This window comes from Scedosporium apiospermum (genome assembly GCF_000732125.1).
Source record: "Scedosporium apiospermum strain IHEM 14462 chromosome Unknown SEQ_SAPIO_0132, whole genome shotgun sequence".
Classification (NCBI taxonomy): Eukaryota; Fungi; Ascomycota; class Sordariomycetes; order Microascales; family Microascaceae; genus Scedosporium; species Scedosporium apiospermum.
The window spans coordinates 1846582-1865163 of record NW_015971833.1 but is presented as its reverse complement, the minus strand read 5'-3'; the positions used below and the strand labels follow the sequence as shown (position 1 = coordinate 1865163).

Below are 18582 nucleotides of genomic sequence, written 5' to 3'. Positions count from 1 at the left end.
AATAAGAGCCTTCCGCTTATTGGAAGGTGTAAGAACCTGAGGATGGCCTTTTCGAGCTTGTGACTTTAAGGTGTGGTGGGTATTCCAGTGGTTTATCGTGTATGTGATACTGGAAGGAGATGCGTTGAAGTCTCGTGCAACTGACTGCTAACTTTTACCGGAGGATACTGCAGCGAGTATTTCAGCGCGATCCTCAGGACTTAGTTCTTCTTTTCTTCTGCGATTTCCGCTTATTGCAAGCCCGAATTGGCGTATTTCGGGCATCGCAATGGTAGCTAATAGCCATTTGAAAAGGATGGGCTGGGAAAGAGGTTGGGGAGACGTGACGCGGAAGTGGGGCAGTGTTCGAATACTTCTGATTGGTGATTGTACTATACGGCGACCCCAGAGATCTGCCTCCGTTGCGTAATTCCTTCATCCTGCAAGGGACAGGGACAAGTCCGCGTATCCATCTTGATTGATAGCTGTCAACAATTCAGTGATAGCCTCCGGTTGGATTGGGAATAGTACCGTATTGCAGTTCTTGCGCGTGGAAATTGAAGGCCCCAAAGGACAAGATTTTCATATTGGATGTTTTGGATTTATGGTAATCGTTATGACAGTGCTTCTACGTATAAAATTAAATGAAACCTCCGCCTGACCCAATCACAGCTGGGCCTATCAGTTGGATAATCATCGATCAGGTCGCCACGGATTGGTTAACAGCTGATGGCCCGCTCCAGGAACTCGCGGCACAAAGTACCCAGCCAGACAAATCGTGGAGGTGAGCCACAGCCTCCGCCCTCACTAATTCTCCAGGCGCGGTTCCGTGACTCCACCATTTACATCTCATGCTTTTCCTCCCAGGCCGTTATCTCGTCAAACGCCGTGTGGCGCTCCGGCACGTTACGGCCTTTCTCGAAGCCAGGGCGTTTCAAGAGCTTAAACAACCACTTTTCCAGGTGAGGGAACTCATCGAGAGGGACGCCGTCCTTGTCTAGAGGTGATAGCGTCACCATGATTAGTTTAACAGAATAACCTAAATGATGTGGGTAACAAAGGGGAAATGGCCTACTGTGAGAGGAAACCCAGCCCCAGCAGGCTATATCGGCAATGGTGAGGCGGTCACCGACGAGGAACCCGTGAGGAGACTTAGCCAGGTGGGTATCCATGGTGCGATAGAGGCGACGGGTCTCATTGTCGTAGCGGTTAATGGGGTACTCAATCTTCTCCGCTGCGTATCCTGGAAGCATCCAGTCAGCATCTGAATAGTCAAATGATCAACACTTTCTCAGTAACCAACTCCTAAAATGCTCCAGCTGTCCTTGCATAGGGCCTAAGCCACCCATCTGCCACATGAGCTAAACAACAGTGTTAATCCCGAGGCGTAGTGAGGCATACAGATGTCCACAAACATACCCAACTTGTTGTCTCCCAGTGTTCACGGGAGTCTTTTGGATACGAGACCTTGTGATCCTTGTCGTAGCGGTCAACAAGGTACTGCATGACGGCTCCGCTTTCAAAGACACGGATCTGCTTCCCATCGTCGTATGTATCCGTGATTGCCGGGATCCGGCCATTAGGGTTGATGTTGTCCAGGTACCATGCCTCTTTCTGCTCATTCTCTCTCAACTTCATATGGTGCAACTACCCGAAGGAAAAAAGCGTGTGTCAGCTTCTTGACGTTCTGTTTCCACCCATTATAGAGCACGGTCTCCTCGCACCTTGTACTCAAGCCCAAGCTCCGCAAGCAGGATCGGAACCTTGATCCCATTTGGGGTTCCCGCGGTGTAAAGCGTAATGTCAGTCTTCGTGCTCATACTGAATGGTTGGGTTCTCTGCCGTGTAGAAAAACGTGTTGTATTGACAAGGGTAAGTGTACGAGGCGCAAACTGCAGTCGACTGCGGATGGGGCTATTACTTATAGATAGCATTGTCTGTTAGGCTATTCGCTTATTCGCTTAGTGATGATGCCGCACCACCACCTTGTGATAATATTTGTAATCGGCATCAGCACAACCCAATAACTTACGTTTCAGGATCAGGACAATATCGTATGAGGGACCAAGCCGGGCCGTGACTGTGTAAGGGCTGAGTTGCTAACTTATCAAGGCAGGTATTTGCGGGTGGACTGGACTGAAGTGGCGGCCTACAGCAGGGAGAGCAGGGGGGAATGGAATACCGACGGCTTTGAACGGGACTGTAAAACCGGCACGGGTGATCTAGACTTAATGCAGGATTTCATTACATAAGGCCAAGACAATTATTAAGCAGGAACGACTCGAACGAGGAAAAAAGATTCCAAACCACTCAAACCATTCAAACCAGTCGGTGATTCCAAACCACTCGGTGATTCCAAACCACTCAGCTGTTGAGGAATTAATCCACTGCCGTAGACGGTGGAAGCGGCAATTAGTAACATATGACGCAGTTTAGACCTTCATCCAGTTAAATGCGAACCAGTACTTAACCTGGCCACGGTCCGTACGATAGCTATCAACTTCACTTACATCAATCAGCACAGTACCCTCCAACTTACTTCAATCAGCACAGCACTCCCCCATTCGAAGAATATTCACCATTCATACAATCCATTGATCGCATCATGGCTACTCCCCAGGTATGGGAAGTAATTCCGAAGTCTCTCTTCGTAGACCCTGACACGCAATAGTTCACCCTTTACACCGACTCTGCCTCTCAGTGGGCTTATGTTGCGCATCTCGCAATTGACGAGAAGGGATACGCGCCTAGCGAATACGAAGCCAAGCAAGTGGGCCTCCGTAAGTGAATCTTGGGAAACGCATATACACAGTCCATTCCTAATATATGGCGGTAGTCGATGGCGAGAATTTCTCTCCTTCATATGTCAAAATAAATCCGAACGGCACCATTCCATCCCTAACCTCGGCTTCTCTCGAAAAGCCTCTGATTGAAAGTGCGGACATTGCGAAATATGTGGACGCTAATCGACCCAGCGGCCCTTCTCTATTCCCAACGGATCCCGCGCAGCTTGCCAAGGTCGAGGAGCTCATTGCGCATGTTCATCAGGACAAACTTTCGACAAACCTTGTCCTTCTACAGGCCTGCGATGCGCAAGAATGGGAGGCAAAGAAAGCAAGTGTGGTGAAAGATTTCCTTGGAAATCGACAAGAAAAACTCGTCAAGTACGGTGCCGCGAATCCGGACGTGCCATTATATGCTATGCGCACGCCTATGAACGGACACATTCATGGTCTCTACACTGCCTCCGAGATTGGACCCGAACATGAACAGTTCTTCAAAGCTACGGAGAAAGGCTACAAGGACTACGCAGCGGGGCTCAAGGAACTTGATTCCATGCTGGTACTGCCCTTCGCAGCTGGCGATCAAGTTACGGCTGCGGATTTGCACATTGTGCCTTGGTTGGCTCATGCCATGTGGGCTGCTGGTGGGAAAGGAGTTGGCGAGTTTGAACCTCTCAGGACTCTTATCAGGAAATCTGCCCCCAATTTTGATTTTGGCGAGAAGACCAAGATATGGTGGGCCAATATCTCGGCGAGGGAGAGCTTCAAGAAGAATTATCCCAACTTGCACTAAGCAGTATGTTTTTACAGGTCTAACATATTTAGTAGATGCTAATGAAATATTTTCTTCTTTTGCTATTCAAATTAGCAAATGCGAATAAAAGTATCTTTGCGAAAATTTAGTCTTTAGATCTCCTGGGTCATACTTGTCCCTAGAGCGACCTCTCAAGTTAAGGCGCACACAGCGCAACAGAGGCTATCTAGCGAGGAAGGAGATAAGATAACTAGCTGGGCCATTGCACAAGAAGCTCCAAGACTTGAGATCTTACAGGATTGCTCAGTTCGACTCCGATTTCCTCAACCCGAGCTCGCGGAGGCACTGGTGCCTTTCGCCGACACACGGCAACTCGACTTCAAACTATAGTAGTGTCGTGTCCATCTTTATGCTTCATTACATTCTTGCAGCGTCGTACTCTCACAGGTGGGCCGCAGCTCTATATGCTGGCATGTAAGGCTTGCGAATAGTAAAGGCACCTCGGCGTTGGATGGTGGCAGGTGAATCACTTTACGATGCAATAGGCCCGAGAGAACGCAACGCGCGGGCCAGGTTTTGGTTGGCGCTACACCAGCCAAACAAGGCCCTCAGCATCCCGCGACCCCTGAAAAGACGCGCCTCTATCGTTTCCAAAGAGCCTCCCCGTCCCCAACCTCTTAGTAGGATATAGTTGAAATAAGTGCGACTGATTGGAGATACAACGCTCTAAGCCCAATGCCAAGAGATCCAATCCGGACTTCAGTTCCTGCCAGAATTCCGAGTTCAAGGACTGCCCAGACTTAGGATGGGTGAGAAGAATCTCCGCTACTGCCTGGAGTGTTGACAAGTGAATCCTCGACTCTCCCCAGTATACCGTCGATGTCGTAGGGCTGACCGCTAGCTCCTGGATAATCCACAACCGGGACCAGTATTCCTTCCGAAACAGCGGCCACAACTCTATGTGAATCATGTCGCGCAAATGCTCCTTGCCAAATCCGAGTTCATCCTCATCATCGGAATCTGTCCAGTGATACTGTTCAAACACTAGGTCATCGATATCCTCGACCAGTTTCATAAGCTGCTCATCTTCGTCCTCCGCCGCTGCCCAGTTACGACTTCGGACCCCAAGAAGCTCCTCTAAAACTTGTTTCCCATACTGTCTCAAGACCTCCTCGCAGTGAATAAGGCGTTCCCCCGGTTGCCGAAGCCCAAGAACCTCCAGGTCCTCGCGTTCCTTCGTCCAGACAGTCACAGCGAAAGATCGGCCGAATATCTCCTTTACACGCAAGACATGGGCATTCCGGTCAACGACGTCGGCCTGGTTGATGCACAGGGCGTCCACCCAGAGTTTTATACCCAGCCGGCACTCGAAGCTTTCTCGCAAGTCTCGTAGAGCCACTCCCAGATGTTTATTAACAGCCGTGGCAACACCGTCCAAGAAGACTGTGGTTTTCTCTCCCGTACAGTCTCCCCACGTATAGCTTAGGCAGATGTAGTCACCCCAAGTGAACCTTGTGACGATGTCGTAGATCTCGCGCTCGGCTGTGGCCAGCGTGAATTCGACCCGGTCGTTCCAGGCTTCAGAGAGCTTGGAGATGTTCATGGTCGGTGCATTCTAGCCGCGAAAGGAGACATATTCGTGCTTCCAGTCATTTAGAGATGCGTGGTGTAGCCTGAGACGTATTGGGCCAGGTTCGGCGGTGTTTTCGAAGGACGGCACGCGAATTTCGTTCTTGGAGATGTCGATGGGACGGTATTGATTCTTTGCTTTCGCAGTCTGCCCCAATTGCTCATTGCTTCATTGCTGGTGGACATCGTGACGAAGGGCCGATTCCCCGAACTGTGATGCATCGGCGAGCCAAATCATACCTTAGGAGCTTCTCGTGATGATTGTTATTAAGTGGACTTTTGATTAGAAGACGCTGTGCGGCATCAAGTTGGGCGCCATGATCGTGGCTAGCACAAATGTGCGACTCTGGTGGGGATGGAAAAAGTGGAAGAAAAATGGAAGGAGGGACGGGAGGGCAGGTGGGTTGAATGACACCTTTCGAACTTTTGTTAGGTATTACTCCCTCAGTACCTCGCCAGTACAAGGCAACCCACAACAGGATACAGGAAACAGGCCTACTCCGCAGTACTAAAAGAGTTAACTCAAAAATTTAGCGACACCCATTTCGCCTTCTACTGATATGCTTAGAGTTTGACACGTAGCCTTCCTCAGGTCGTTCAGAGCCACTTGGGAATTGAAGGAAACCTCTCTCTATTGAACCTTTTGTTGAGAAAAAAACTGCCGGCTGTCGCCATCCTCTGCCATGTTGATACGCCTAAGTTATCCCAAGCTGGTGTCCCATGACACGGTTGGCCTAGATATTCCTTGGTTTAGAGAAAACCGCGATCTTTTGCTTCATCTTGTACCTAGAGCCGACAACCGGACGAGTCCAAGAGTTAAGATTCTGGCAACAATCTACATAAAGAGAAATTAATCCGAGAATGCCGGGTTTCGGTAGCAGGAGCCAAGTGTGAACTGTAGCCAATTACTTCGTCACTGTAGAATAGAATTCTGTGGCATTGGTCCTCGAATGGCTCACGCATTCCGGATCCTCTTGTGAGCTTCTACTCTGCTCTCTGGATGAGATCTAATGTGGCAATATAGGAGGGTTTTGTCTGAGGCGATGCAACCTTCTTTCCCTATTATGACCAACATCTAGACGAACAATGTCGCACTCGTCTCTAACGGTCGAACGAGGGCAGTCACAGTCGCAGAATGACACCAAGTTGCGAGTTGCTGCGAATACATCGTCAATTGCCGGCGGTACCCCTTCAACGGAGTTGGAATTCCCAATTTCTAAGGCCAAAGCACCGCTTAACTCGGTATCAGTCAACGGCCGTGTAGAAAATAGGAGCCATGATAAGGCCCTGATCGCCAGTTGGATGAGTTGGGATGATTGGGCTGCTATTGACCGCAAGATGTTGTCAAACTGGGTCTCGTCGATTTCGAACTCAGATGTGTCCGAGTGACCGCAGAAGCAGTCGTCTAGCGAGAAATCGCGATAAGAATCCATTTTCTACGCCCCAAACAGAATTATTTGGCCTTATGGGGGAAATGGGAAGACTAGTCCAGTGCCTCGAGTCCGCACTTTGAGGGACCAAAAGGAAAACGACGACAATAGTGGCCACCCAGCCTGGTACCGTAGCAGAAAAAAAATCGTTCATGTTACACAGGCTTCAAATCTGCCCTTCTAAGCCATTGCTGTCCAATCAATCCTATCACATTGCCCAACTCAATGCTTGGAGACACTTCATCGGCGACGGTTTTGAGGATAGATTCGGGGAGCTCCGCCGCGAATGTTTTGGTGCGATCGAGTGCAAGGAAGTATGCAAACTAGGGCGTAAAATCATCCTGTAAAAATGACTCGGAGACTCAGTTTAGGGAAGAGTTAAGACTTCAGAGCAGCGTCTAATCTCCGCTGTGCTTTCTCTACCATCGTCTGTCTTCCCGGAAGCAAGAGGCGGAGCGCCTTTACGACTTCGCTAGCCCGGGATTCGGTTGCACACTCATGATTTCGTTTGTATTTCCATGACATGTGAAATGTGCGCACCAGCAAGAGCTCAACCTGATCTGCGACAACGATAAAAGCTCGACTTGATTTGCGCAAAGTATGTACGGAGTGGCGGCGGGGGGACGAACGCCGGCACCTGTAGTTCACGGAGTAATGCAAGTCACGTGCCTCATGTTGCAACGAGCCGGAGCTCTCCGAAAAGATCATTGGTTTGTGGATATTTATTTCGGGCGGGCGATGATTCAAGCACGACTTCATCTCTAGCCCTTCCCTCTGCCCAAGGCTTTAAGCTCTTAGACTTGCTCAACGTTCTGAGTCGGTGGCCACCTATGTAAGCAACAGCTCAAATTTTGTATTTTAACTCTAGAAACTCCAATGCATTACTTTTCAAATTTGTGCCTAGAGCTTGAGAGGAGCTGCAGAGGAAGGGGCAGTGGAATATATTTCCTCGGATGACAAACTGAAGGGAACAAAATAATTTACGATCTAGAAGCTCCAGACACTATTGTTACTGGTAAACCAATGGTCAATGGTCTCCCTAGGCATAATGTTCCTCTGCTTTCTCGAGATGGCCACCTCCTCCGCCCTCACTAGAACACACCTTTCCAATGATTCCACCCCTAAGCTCATTCTAGCTGACTCTTGTCCTTAGCAACTTCTCCCTGTCCAAACTCCCCGTCTAGCAGGTGCTGCAGCTCTTGTCACAGCAAGCATAGCACGACTTATAGCGGGCCCCTTCGCAGGCAATGAGGCAGCTGCTGTTGCCGTTGCAAGACTTGCAAGCCTTGGTAACAACTGACTTGCAGGCTTGCTCGCAAGCAACTTGGGAAGGACCGTTTGGGCATCCCTTGGCTGTAAGCGTGAAAGAGTCAGCTTAACGGCAGCATAGGTTTGACGTTCAGGCGATATCTGAGACAGCAATCGAGGACGTACCGGCAACAATGGTTGCGAGACCGAGGATGGAGAGGATGGCACCGGGCTTCATTTTGGTAGGTTGGTTAGGGTTTTTTTTTTCGGTTTGATTGAGGTTCTAATAACTTGAAGAGAAAGGAGCTATCCGAGGCGGCGTTTGTTGATGGACGGGACGATTTCTATCTTGTCGGTCGGGAGGTCTTGAACCTTTTATATGCGCTTCCAAGTCGCTCTCCCTTCTCGGCCTTCGAATTTTGAACCTGCCGGTGTCCTGTTCCTGATTAACCGGCTCACACCTCTCTCTCACGCCATTTTTCTTCTCGTTGAAGCAGTTCAATATGTTCTCTTGTCGTTAACCACAGGCGAGATGTGGAGCGCGTGTGTAGTCAATAACATCAAAGGTCCTTGATGAGACGCTCCAACCCCGCGAGGTCGCATTGCCCGAGCCCTGCAGCTTGCCATTGCATCCCAGTAATACCGGGCCGTGTCACCGATCGAATTAACGCAAGGAGATAGGATGAGAAGAGTGGAAAATAGAATGCGGGGAACGGAGTGGAAGCCGGGGTAGTTTAGCTGGGAGGTAATCATTTGAAACGACCGAGTAAGAAGGTGGGCTTAGAATCTCTCCGTCTGACGGGACACGGGAGCTTCTCCACGGCTCGGTTCCATGACCAGCAGACACCATGAAGATCCCGGATTTTCACTGCAACTCAACTCAACCAGTGAATCCCAAGATAGTGAATCGCCGACGGACCCTGGATCTTACAAGGTCTTCCGGGTGTCCTTTTGCTTTCCGCATGGACATGATCGCGGGATGGATTACTTATTGGTGGAAATTAACGCATGCGAACTCGAAGGAAGTCCTCCTTGCGCCTATTTGGCCTCGACCAACAGCATGCTTATTCTTATGGTGGCCACGAGCCCCACGGCGACGCGGGACGGAATTCCTGTGATTTAAAAAATGACCAACTGGTTGGCTGGCGCAAGGGCTTCTGAACATGCCCATTTCCGTCGCAGCTATTCGGCAGACATAGACATTTCAGATTAGTGATATGAGCCCATGTTGATGCATGAACTCCCACCCAGAAGGCGTTATGTTCAAACATGAATTTCGGATCGCAGATAGAGTTGAAAATCATGCACGTTTACCCTCCTAGTCCACGTCTCTAGATGTGTATCAACCTGACAGCCAGCTTTCTTGTTGCCCTTCCAAGGGCCGCAACACGTGCAGGGTAGATCGTTCTCGCCTTTGCGGTCCGGGGCCCACCTTTACCGCACCATCGTAAATTCGAGTATTTGGGGGATTTCGCTCGTGCTCATTAAGGTTGCGGGAAGCAGCCTGACCACTCGGTGCATAGCGAGTTGTGCGTCGGTGTTTGGGACTTGATGCTTCGGAAGCGGTGCCCTCGGGCCACTTGGTACGTTTCCGCGACGAGCTCGCCGCCGGGTATTGCGCGTCTATGAGTAGTAGATATCTTTGTCATTTAGCTGGCGCTCTAACAGTCAGTACGTTGTTACATAGTCACAGACTAGAGGATTACTATGAAACTACTAGCAAATTCTGTTGGAACCAAGGAGAATATCGAGACTGCCAAGTCCAGTGCTAGAATGGCCTCTTCGGGTAGTGCCCGCCGCCAAGTAGCCAGTCTGTGTGCCTTCAAAGAGCAAAATGTTCGTTGGGTTATCATATACAAACACCAGGTACCGTTCAAGCAGTGGGGCCTTGTTTGTTTGCCGGGGAAGTGTGAGGCTGTGCAGATTACATTGGATAACAAGAAAGGCTGAGCGAAGAAGAAGTGCAGACGGAGCACATCACATGTAGAGTTATTATCGCTGTATCATGCAACACTATAGGCTCGAGATCTTTGCATTAGATCTCGCAGGAAAGTTGCAGTTCATAAAGAGGTGGAGAAACAAGGGAAGACGGCAAGGGAAGGCAGGAGAGATGACATGGGAGCAGACGCCAATGTAAGCTTTAGGAGCATAACCAAAGCACTCGACCTTTACCTAAAACTCTCATCCCAACTCTTTATCCATGAAATTAGTACGTGTATGAGATGTTACTCTGCAATTTCAGATGCAGGGAATCTATCTTGCCAACAGGTGCTACATCGACCCAAACAACATCTCCTATGGTGTCATTTTTGGCGGTAAATTCAACATCAACCAGTGTAGAGACCCACGTTACTCACAGATCCCAACATAGAGATCACAAGCAAGTCCCATACTTCGTATTCAGCAGTCAGCATAAGTTGTTTTAGTTCCTCGGGGCTCACGGCGGCGGTGATGTGTTCCTGAATATCACCCTTGCAACCAGCTTTACGCGCGAAAGTTAAGCCAAAGTTTATTGGTAAAGCAACTAGTCTCGTATATGGAGTGGCTGGCCTTCAAAATAGCCGCTGAGCATTCGATAGGCCCTATTCCTCCTGGACTTTGACAACCAGTTTCTTGGAGACCTTTCCGTCTTCCAGCTGTTGGATGCCAGCAATTAGCTTGTCCCAACCCAAGCCATCAACTAGCTCGTACTCGAGCGGCTTGATAGTCCCTGCTTCAAAATGCCCTTCCAACTGGGGTATCCAGGCGGCGATCTGGCTGGAAATAGTTGAGCCGAGATCATCGTCGAATTTACCAAGACGCCCAAGTTGAGTGCGGTACTCCTTGATTGACGGCGGTGTCTTGAAAGGCGACCTAGAAACGGCGGGTTAGCAGATAACCAATGCGATATATTAGGGCTAGCGAAACTCACCAGTCATCAACCGAGGAGAAGTATTTTACTGGCTCGGTCGAGGCCGACGAAAGAGCAGCGATGGCGACGTCGTAGCCATGGGCAGAAGCATCGAATACACGAGCGAAGGAGCCTCCCGTAATCTTTTTGATTTCGGCAACTTGCTCGTCTAAAGACGCTCGGCCATCGAACGTTGCTGCTCCATGGCTAGCGGGGATCTGTGAGGGTTTCGTAAGCACCATGGCCATAATGGAGGTCTGGGATCTGCACTCATACCGATGCCTTTGACGGACTACAGGAAGCTAGGACTCGGTAGCCACAGATACTGGCTAACTGTTCCACCTTATTGTCAGGAACAATTGGAACCGCCCTGGGGAGGTGGCCGGACTCACTTGGACTCCGAATTGCCCAACGCTTCCACTACCCCCCAGTACCACGATCCATTCATCCCGCCCTGGCGATCGAGTTCCGGGTGGAGGCAGGCTTAAGTCGAACCCTGCGAGGAGAGCCAGGCTTGCCGTCTTGAGCCCAAATGTCAGCATGTTTAGAACGGCACGCGAATCGGGATACTGCGTACCAACAACCCCGCTCCGATTGTACTGGCTTCCTCATGCGAAAATTTTTCGCCCTTCTTGAAGACGATATCTTCGTCGACTATGAACGTCTCTTGAAACGGTGTATAGTCATTCCTACCGATCAGTGCGCAGCCATACACATAGTCGCCTTTTTTCAACCTGGTGCTGTCTTCCCCGACCTCTGTTACGGCTCCGCTGAAATCGCTACCTAGGACGGCGGGCCAGCTCTCCACCAAAATCCCAAACTTCTGCTGCATATTCTCGCTGAGAGAGAATTAGCGTGTGTTATGATGGCTTGAGTGGTACTGACGCTCACATGGGATTGAGGCTGACGACCAGGCTCTTTACGAGCACTTGCTTCTTGCCGGGTGTAGGTTTAGGAACGCTACCTACTACAGCAAAGGGCTTCCCGATCGCCTCGACTGTGACACCTGCTTGAGTCGCCATGATTATATCGTCTCAGTAAGGTGCGTTGAGAGGTGGTGAAGACGGAAGTTTTTCTCGTCGACACGAGAGCGAAAGGAACCCCTTATTTACCTTGCGTCAACGAGCCTACTGCTCCAACATGCTAAGTCGTGCAACCCACCAGTTTCTGAATATGGTGTCCGTCTCAGCCAATACCGTGGTTAACCCCATAGTTTCGCTGGCACCATGACATCTCTGCAGGCAGTTGCTCCATTACGTGGGCTTCCGACGCCAATCAGAACAGAAGGTTCGGACTGAAAATCACCCGGTGATGACGATTGAGGACTTTAGGATGTATCTTGATAGGCTCGTGAAGTGTCAATATGTGCTTACATTGCGTTAGACCATTCCGGCGGGTTCAGTACGACGCACACACACGGGGACCGCATCTTTTATTGGCCGGGCCGAAAGCTTCATGGCCGTGACAATATTGCTAGGTCGTTCCCTTGCGCCAATAACGAGTGATGTTAGCTACACTAGATTAGGACCTGTGAAGAACGCGAAGAGCGTATCACAAGGAACATCTTCTAGGCGGCCGAGAGAGGTGCTCGCGGGATTCTACGGCACGCAACTTCATTCTTGGCTCTACTTGCCCTGGCGTAGCCATAATTACCCAATCAAGCGGTTGATATCATAGCACGGGCTCTGCCCCACCAACTCTGCGCGGGAAGCAGGCCCCATTCTCTCTAGGCCTTAGCAGCCTTTGCCTGGTTTCTCAGGGCCATAATCTTGGGATGTCTCCATCGATCGGGCAGTGTTTCCTCCTAGTCTGCTTGCTTCCGCTTCAGCAGACGCTAGGATTAGCAGTTACCGCTTTCGTTTATCACCTTGAGCCTCTCGGGTTGGGGAAAAAAAAAAGAAGTGCTTAAATAGAACCTGTAATAAATCAACTTTTTAATCGTCTGCCCTAAGTGGGAAAAAAAAAAAAAAAAATTAAATACGAAGTACGAAGTAGTTTTACTCTCTTTGTCTACCATTTGCATTGATACACCCCAAGACGACTGCATAGCCACAGGGCCTTGGCACCTCTCGCAGCTCGGCAGTGACATCTTCACTCAGGGCGGATCCAATAACGATACTTGTTTAGCGCCACACAACCCGATGCGGAAAAACGAACTCTTCCCGCATTGACACCTGAGAAAACGATGACATTGGCAGCCTGTTCTGAGCTGAGTTCTTTCTACCTTAGCTCGTCGGATGATGCATAACTCAAGTTACGACCCGGTCTAAGATGATAATTGTCCTCGGCAGGCAGGAAGATAAAACCCCAGGCACGATGCCATGACTTGACTCGCAATCAAGGCTATCCTCCACAGACTAAACGACAACTTACACGACGCTATGGATTTCGTGCCCGATTTCTTGGCAAGAGGCGCCTGGGTCAGCCCTCTCCTCAAGGCGATTCTGGTGGGTTTTGTCTGGCCGAACGACCTCCTCTTCGGCATACTCCAATTCCCTGTATGCTCGCCGAAAGCCTTCGCGAACATTATTGCGAATGTCTTCGACAAAGTGTCTACCGGTTTCGTGGACCAGTTATACCTTAAGTACGACCCGGAGTACAACTCCTCTGTTGCCAGCTTTGGTATCTACGCCGGGACTCTGCTTGCTCGCCGGCTGGTGACCCTCGCCTGGCGTATCACGAAATGTGTAGTCTACTACTCGTGGGACTATTTTCCAGTGTTAACCCTGACCGGCCTATTCATTGGGATGTCATGGCGTTACAATCCATTAGCTTTGAGGGGAATGACTAAGGCTCTATTTGACGCGATTACCATTTGGCCCATTACAGGTCTGACGGCGCTGGTGTACGCTGCTGGCATAGCCGCAGCGTGGGCATGGAGGTACACTGTAGCCGCTGTGAGGTCCATTAACGAAGTCATCTGGACCTCAGCCGCACCCTATCAAAAAGAATTCGCCGGCGTGCCGCCCCTGGCGGCGTTCAACTATTCGTCAGCACCAGATTTCGATCCCGCCACTGAGATACGCCTCTTGAAACTTCACCGAAAGTTCCCTTTTCTCCAACTCTCCGCCGAGCTCGTCTCGTGCCCTCTGCGCTCTGCGCCTCCCTACCACGCCATATCGTACGTTTGGCGCCATGGACCCCAAGGTATGCGCCACATGTCGCTCAACGGAATGTTGTTTCGTGTCCGCGGAAACGTCCATGACATCCTCGTGAACTGCAGCTCCTTCTTTGGCCCCCAGCTAGTCTGGATCGACTCCATCTGCATCAACCAGGAAAACATGGCCGAGAAGACACTGCAGGTGCGAGCCATGCAGGAAATCTACTCCAGAGCCGCTCACGTGCTGATCTGCCTCGGCGGTATTTGGGCCTCTCCCGCGCTCTCTCTGGTTATGGAGCTGCAGATGCTGAACCGTGTCTGGGGCAAGGACTACGTTGTCGGCCATGTGGCGGGCTTTTACCAGCGGCGGAACGTCGACCCTTACCTGTGCACACGGGTGAAGGCCCTCACGGACCTCCTGCAACATCCTTGGTTTTCAAGGGTCTGGGTGGTACAAGAGGCGGCCGTGGCTTCGCGAGTCACCTTCTTCTACGGCGGGCAGCCAATCCCGTGGATGGATCTGTACGGGTGGCAGGAGATTCTCTGCCATGGCCCAGTACTTTCGTTGCTAGCGGCATTCGTCTCAGGCTCTGGAGAAGCGATGATATCCGCAGCGCCAAAATTTCTAGGATTTCTCAGCCTGTCCTTTATCGTGGCCTATAGGATAGAGCTCTCCACGTTCGGTCCGGCGCGCCTAAGCCACGTCCTCCGCCTCTTTGGCGAGAAGGAGGCGACGTGGGACAGGGACAAGGCATTCGCTTTGATAGGAATGGCAAGGGAGAGCGCGGATCCAAACTTGAAACAGCTTATCGACTACGACCGCTCGGTGGAAGATGTGCTGTTTGATTTGGGTAACTACTTGCTTGATGTTGGGCAAGCCCTCGAGGTGCTCGACCTAGCTGGGCTTCGCCAGCGCGACCGCAGCCACAACTTACCCTCGTGGGCGGTCGATTGGACGGCAATACGGGCCGGCATGCCCCTGAACTCGACATTCAACTCACCAAACCTGCAGTATCACGCTGCAACAAAAATGCCTGCGAGGGTCCGACGGGGCAGCTCGCGGCATGAGATGGCGGTTCGCGGACAGTGTCTCGACCGGATCGCCTGGCTCGCACCACTGCCAGAGACATGGAGCAGCTATTCTACGGGGGTAAGGTTATTCACCTATTCCGAGGAAGCCCTCTCCCTGGCTAAGAAGCACGCTCTGGACCCCTATCCTCACTGGAGAAGTGGGCAGCCTCTGGCGGAGGCAGTCTGGCGCACTATGATCGGTGACAAAACCCACTCAGCACGCCCCGCACCAGCGTCGTGCCGTCAAACTATGAGCAGGCTTTCAGAGCTTATGCGAGACGTATATGGCCACTTCGGTCTAGACTTTTTAAGCTTCAGCGCGGAAGAGCTGAAAACCGGCCTTGGAGTGACAAAGGAGCAGCAGGCGGAGATTTCGAATGCCCTCGATGAGTTTCAGGGAATTGACTTCCTCTGGGACAGCGGCAAGGGCTCTAGCCCGCTCGTGTTTTGTGTGACTGAGAAGGGATATATCGGTATGGTCCCACATGTGAGCAAGGTTAGGGACAGCCTGTGTCTAATATACGGCGTCCCTGTCCCTTGCATATTGAGAGTCTTTGAAGAGGGGTGTGGGGTACTGGCAAAGACGAAGTATCAACTGCTTGGGGACTCGTATGTTCATGGTATCATGGATGGAGAAGCTCTAGGCTGCAGTGAAGAGACCGACTTCATCTTGGTTTGAACTGTCAGTTGTACTTTCATCTTCCATTAGTATTTCTATCCTCCACCTATATCTGGAATTATATGCCCGCTTGCGATAGCGTCAAGCATATCCTAAATATTCCACCAGTTGAAGAAGTGCAAACGGGTAGCGGAGCAGTTAAGGTGTAAGTATTGTGTCCTTTGCCGCTGGAAGTCTGGCTAGACTTTGCCCCGAGGTAGAGTTCGGGGAAAAAGTGGGCGCGAGATCGACCGAAATAAAACGGCGTTGGGAGTTGATTTGATGGAGAGCAAGAACTGCAGCGATCAAGATGTTCTCTGTATCCATCTCAAGGGAAGGAAATATAGTGTGCACGAATTTCCAAGACCTTGCAAGTAGCGGATATTCTAGGATCTATGTGCAGTGCTCACCCAAACCTTTTATTTCCCTTACTAAATCCAGCAATTCGATATCCTTGTACAACTTCCTCCTTTCCAGGAATTATAAGATGGATGTACGTGTTGGTCCCATCATTGCTCTCCGTTGGTTCGACTCTCACGTCCTCACGTCGTCGTCGGGAAAGGGGCCCGCCTATGGAGAGAACGAACTTTTGATAGTAAAAACCATGTAGATAGGCCTTCCATCCTGCTTCAAATTTTACTGCTTTGAGCTTATTCCATGGATCTCAAGCAGGACATGGAGGGCTTGGATCCACCGCGCCCGCAAGATCGAGTCATACTTGTATCGATTGCCCTCTCTCCCCCCTAGTCACACAGCTTTGCTCAGTCTCTGTTCAGGGAATTCCCAGGGAAGCAGCTAAATCTGGTTAGGTAGTGCTTCGCAAAATTCAAACCTGTCCACTTTTCATGAGGGAACAGTCTTAGAATTAGGATCCTAGAAATAGTGCCTCCAACCCTTCCGCTTCCACCCACTTGTTCTCATAAACACTAGCTCACGCTAGACAGGCCTCGTACCCCGGAAAAGACGCGCCACGGTCGCGATAGTGCCAGCTCCCAACCTGGCCCACATAAAAGCCTTTTCTGGCTCCTCCGCCGTCGTCGAAAGGAGAACGAGATCCTACAAAGTAGTAGTAGGTAAGCCAGTCCACCTCTCATAGTCACTAGCGTAGACTGTAGAAGGCGCAATTGTGGGTATTTTTGTTAACTCCGGTACAGTTCCACATCAGTCCACATCGGGGGCTCGTGTCGTACCCAGAAAGACACCCAGGATTCCTTTCTGTCAAGGCCAACGGGGCCAATTTTATGGTCGAGGGCCTGGTTTAGCCTCGAATAGAGCCCCCGTGATGTGGGTCTGAAGAGTCCCCGGCGGTTTCCTCGCCAAACTTAAAGGTACCATCACAAGATCTCTGCCACTCCAGTTCCTTGCACAGTAAGCAGAAAGCTATGGTGTCACCCCTCACTACTTCGTACCGACAATGCAATTATACCTAGAGGTACGGCGAAGCTTATAAAAGGACATAGCATGAAGGTATCCCAGGACGCCTTTCCAGGATCCTGACCGAAGCTATACACGATAAAAATCTAGAGTCGTTAGGTTGTGTTGACAAGCCGATAGAAGCCTAAGGAGAAGAGCTTCCTCTAGATGGACAAATTCCAAGCCAAGAGCTTCAAGGGGTGGCGCGAAATCTGAAAACTTGTTGAGATGCCGACCTATCAGCGATCCGGCAGGGTGGGCCTTGACTGATATACCATTCCACATGAGACGAAGTGTCCTTAGCTTGGAGGCCGAAGTGAGGAGATTTAGCATATTTGCAACGTTGTTGTCGCCGCCGTTAGCAGCGAATTGAAGAACAAGCTCCCGTAGATGGGCTGTCCAGTTACTCTGTACTGAAGCGAGGGGGTGCGCGAAATCCCCCCCGGTGGATACCAATCAAGCTGCGAGTGATATGTATCCGGAAACATTGAATACGGGGAGCATTAGGGACCGAAAAGGCATGGAGAATAAGCTCTACCGCGTCTGCCGAGGTTAAGCTCTGCTTATAGCCTCCGCTGTTCTGAGGAAGATACGAGATCCTAGCCCTGTTGTCCGTAACAGTGAGTGTCGCTAGTGCAGTTTGGGAACCGTGATAGCAGATCAGCGAATTGTTTAATAAGTTCGGAATCGGTATCCAGGCATCTACTTGCTTGGCGTGGCTGGTGTTCGTCATCGCGAAGGGCGATTTCACGCGAAAGTTTCCACGCGTTGCCCCTGCCCTCCCAATGGCCTACCTGCCACTCGCGTGCAGCGAGCCGGAAGGCTTCGTGGCTCGCCATGTCGGTCATCCATTCCAGATTAGCCCTGCTAAAATCAACCCTGAGCTTAGGGAATGCGGTGGCCCCAAACGCTGCTCTGGATCTCTGTTCGAGCTGCCCACACGTGAGGCGCAACGGGTGGAAGTTGGGCACATCAAGCAGGCTGAATATTATGTGAAGGACATCAGGGATCAGATCGGCCAACATCCTCGGCGGGGGCTTAAAGTTGATGGTTGAGGCTCCGGCATCACCAATATGTGGCAAAGACGCTCCTGCTAGATCGGCAGTGTACGGTGAAGTTGTCGACTGATCTAAGGTGTTGGAACCTAGAGGACATGCAAGGAGGGAAAGTAGTTGGGTAGCGTTATCCTTTATTTTGCCCTAGCGGTAATCTAACATAAGGTAATGTATATGAATCTTGTGCAACCATACTCACTCGGCTCTAATCGTAGGACGACTCTGTCCGAAGCGCGAAGCCATGACGCGAGCCCCGACCTGCACACGATTCATTCCAACCATTCCCAACTGTCACGCAGCATTGGCCTGGGTTCCCAGCATTTCCTTTTCTCGTCGCCGATCTTCCAGAGAACCAAAATATAGGTCGGCATATGTCTCCAGGTTTTAACGCGGTCCGCGTTAATCAGTTCAAGGTCTTTCCTAGAGGAGTGGAACCCGGAGATTTTCCAGGCAACTCCGAACATTCCAAGAATGTAACGTTCTGTATACACGGATTTCCCATTAGCCCTCGTACAGTCTCCGTATCTGGTATTAACCTTTTCCTTGTCGAGGAGGTCGTCTCAGTAAGCTGC

At 50.7% G+C, this 18582-nt stretch overlaps 3 protein-coding genes and 2 pseudogenes across 3 annotated transcripts; 2 read left to right on the top strand and 3 right to left on the bottom strand.

Moving 5' to 3' along the window:
- Positions 1-821: 821 nt before the first annotated feature.
- Positions 822-1799, bottom strand: SAPIO_CDS9239 (uncharacterized protein; the record flags this gene model as incomplete). Its single annotated transcript, XM_016790681.1, has 5 exons — positions 822-976; positions 1055-1222; positions 1283-1340; positions 1399-1626; positions 1704-1799. The coding sequence occupies 5 exons, from the start codon at positions 1797-1799 to the stop codon at positions 822-824; spliced, it is 705 nt and encodes a 234-aa protein (XP_016639984.1).
- A 785-nt stretch (positions 1800-2584) lies between these two features.
- On the top strand, positions 2585-3555 carry SAPIO_CDS9238 (uncharacterized protein; the record flags this gene model as incomplete). The annotated part of the gene is made up of 3 exons (XM_016790680.1): positions 2585-2599; positions 2651-2759; positions 2816-3555. The coding sequence occupies 3 exons, from the start codon at positions 2585-2587 to the stop codon at positions 3553-3555; spliced, it is 864 nt and encodes a 287-aa protein (XP_016639983.1).
- Positions 3556-4102: 547 nt separating this feature from the next.
- On the bottom strand, positions 4103-5119 carry SAPIO_CDS9237 (annotated as a pseudogene; the record flags this gene model as incomplete).
- A 5286-nt stretch (positions 5120-10405) lies between these two features.
- Positions 10406-11735, bottom strand: SAPIO_CDS9236 (uncharacterized protein; the record flags this gene model as incomplete). The annotated part of the gene is made up of 5 exons (XM_016790679.1): positions 10406-10676; positions 10735-10931; positions 11106-11234; positions 11291-11552; positions 11605-11735. 5 exons carry the CDS (start codon positions 11733-11735, stop codon positions 10406-10408), a joined length of 990 nt encoding a protein of 329 aa, XP_016639982.1.
- A 1359-nt stretch (positions 11736-13094) lies between these two features.
- Positions 13095-15563, top strand: SAPIO_CDS9235 (annotated as a pseudogene; the record flags this gene model as incomplete).
- Between the last annotated feature and the right edge of the window lie 3019 nt (positions 15564-18582).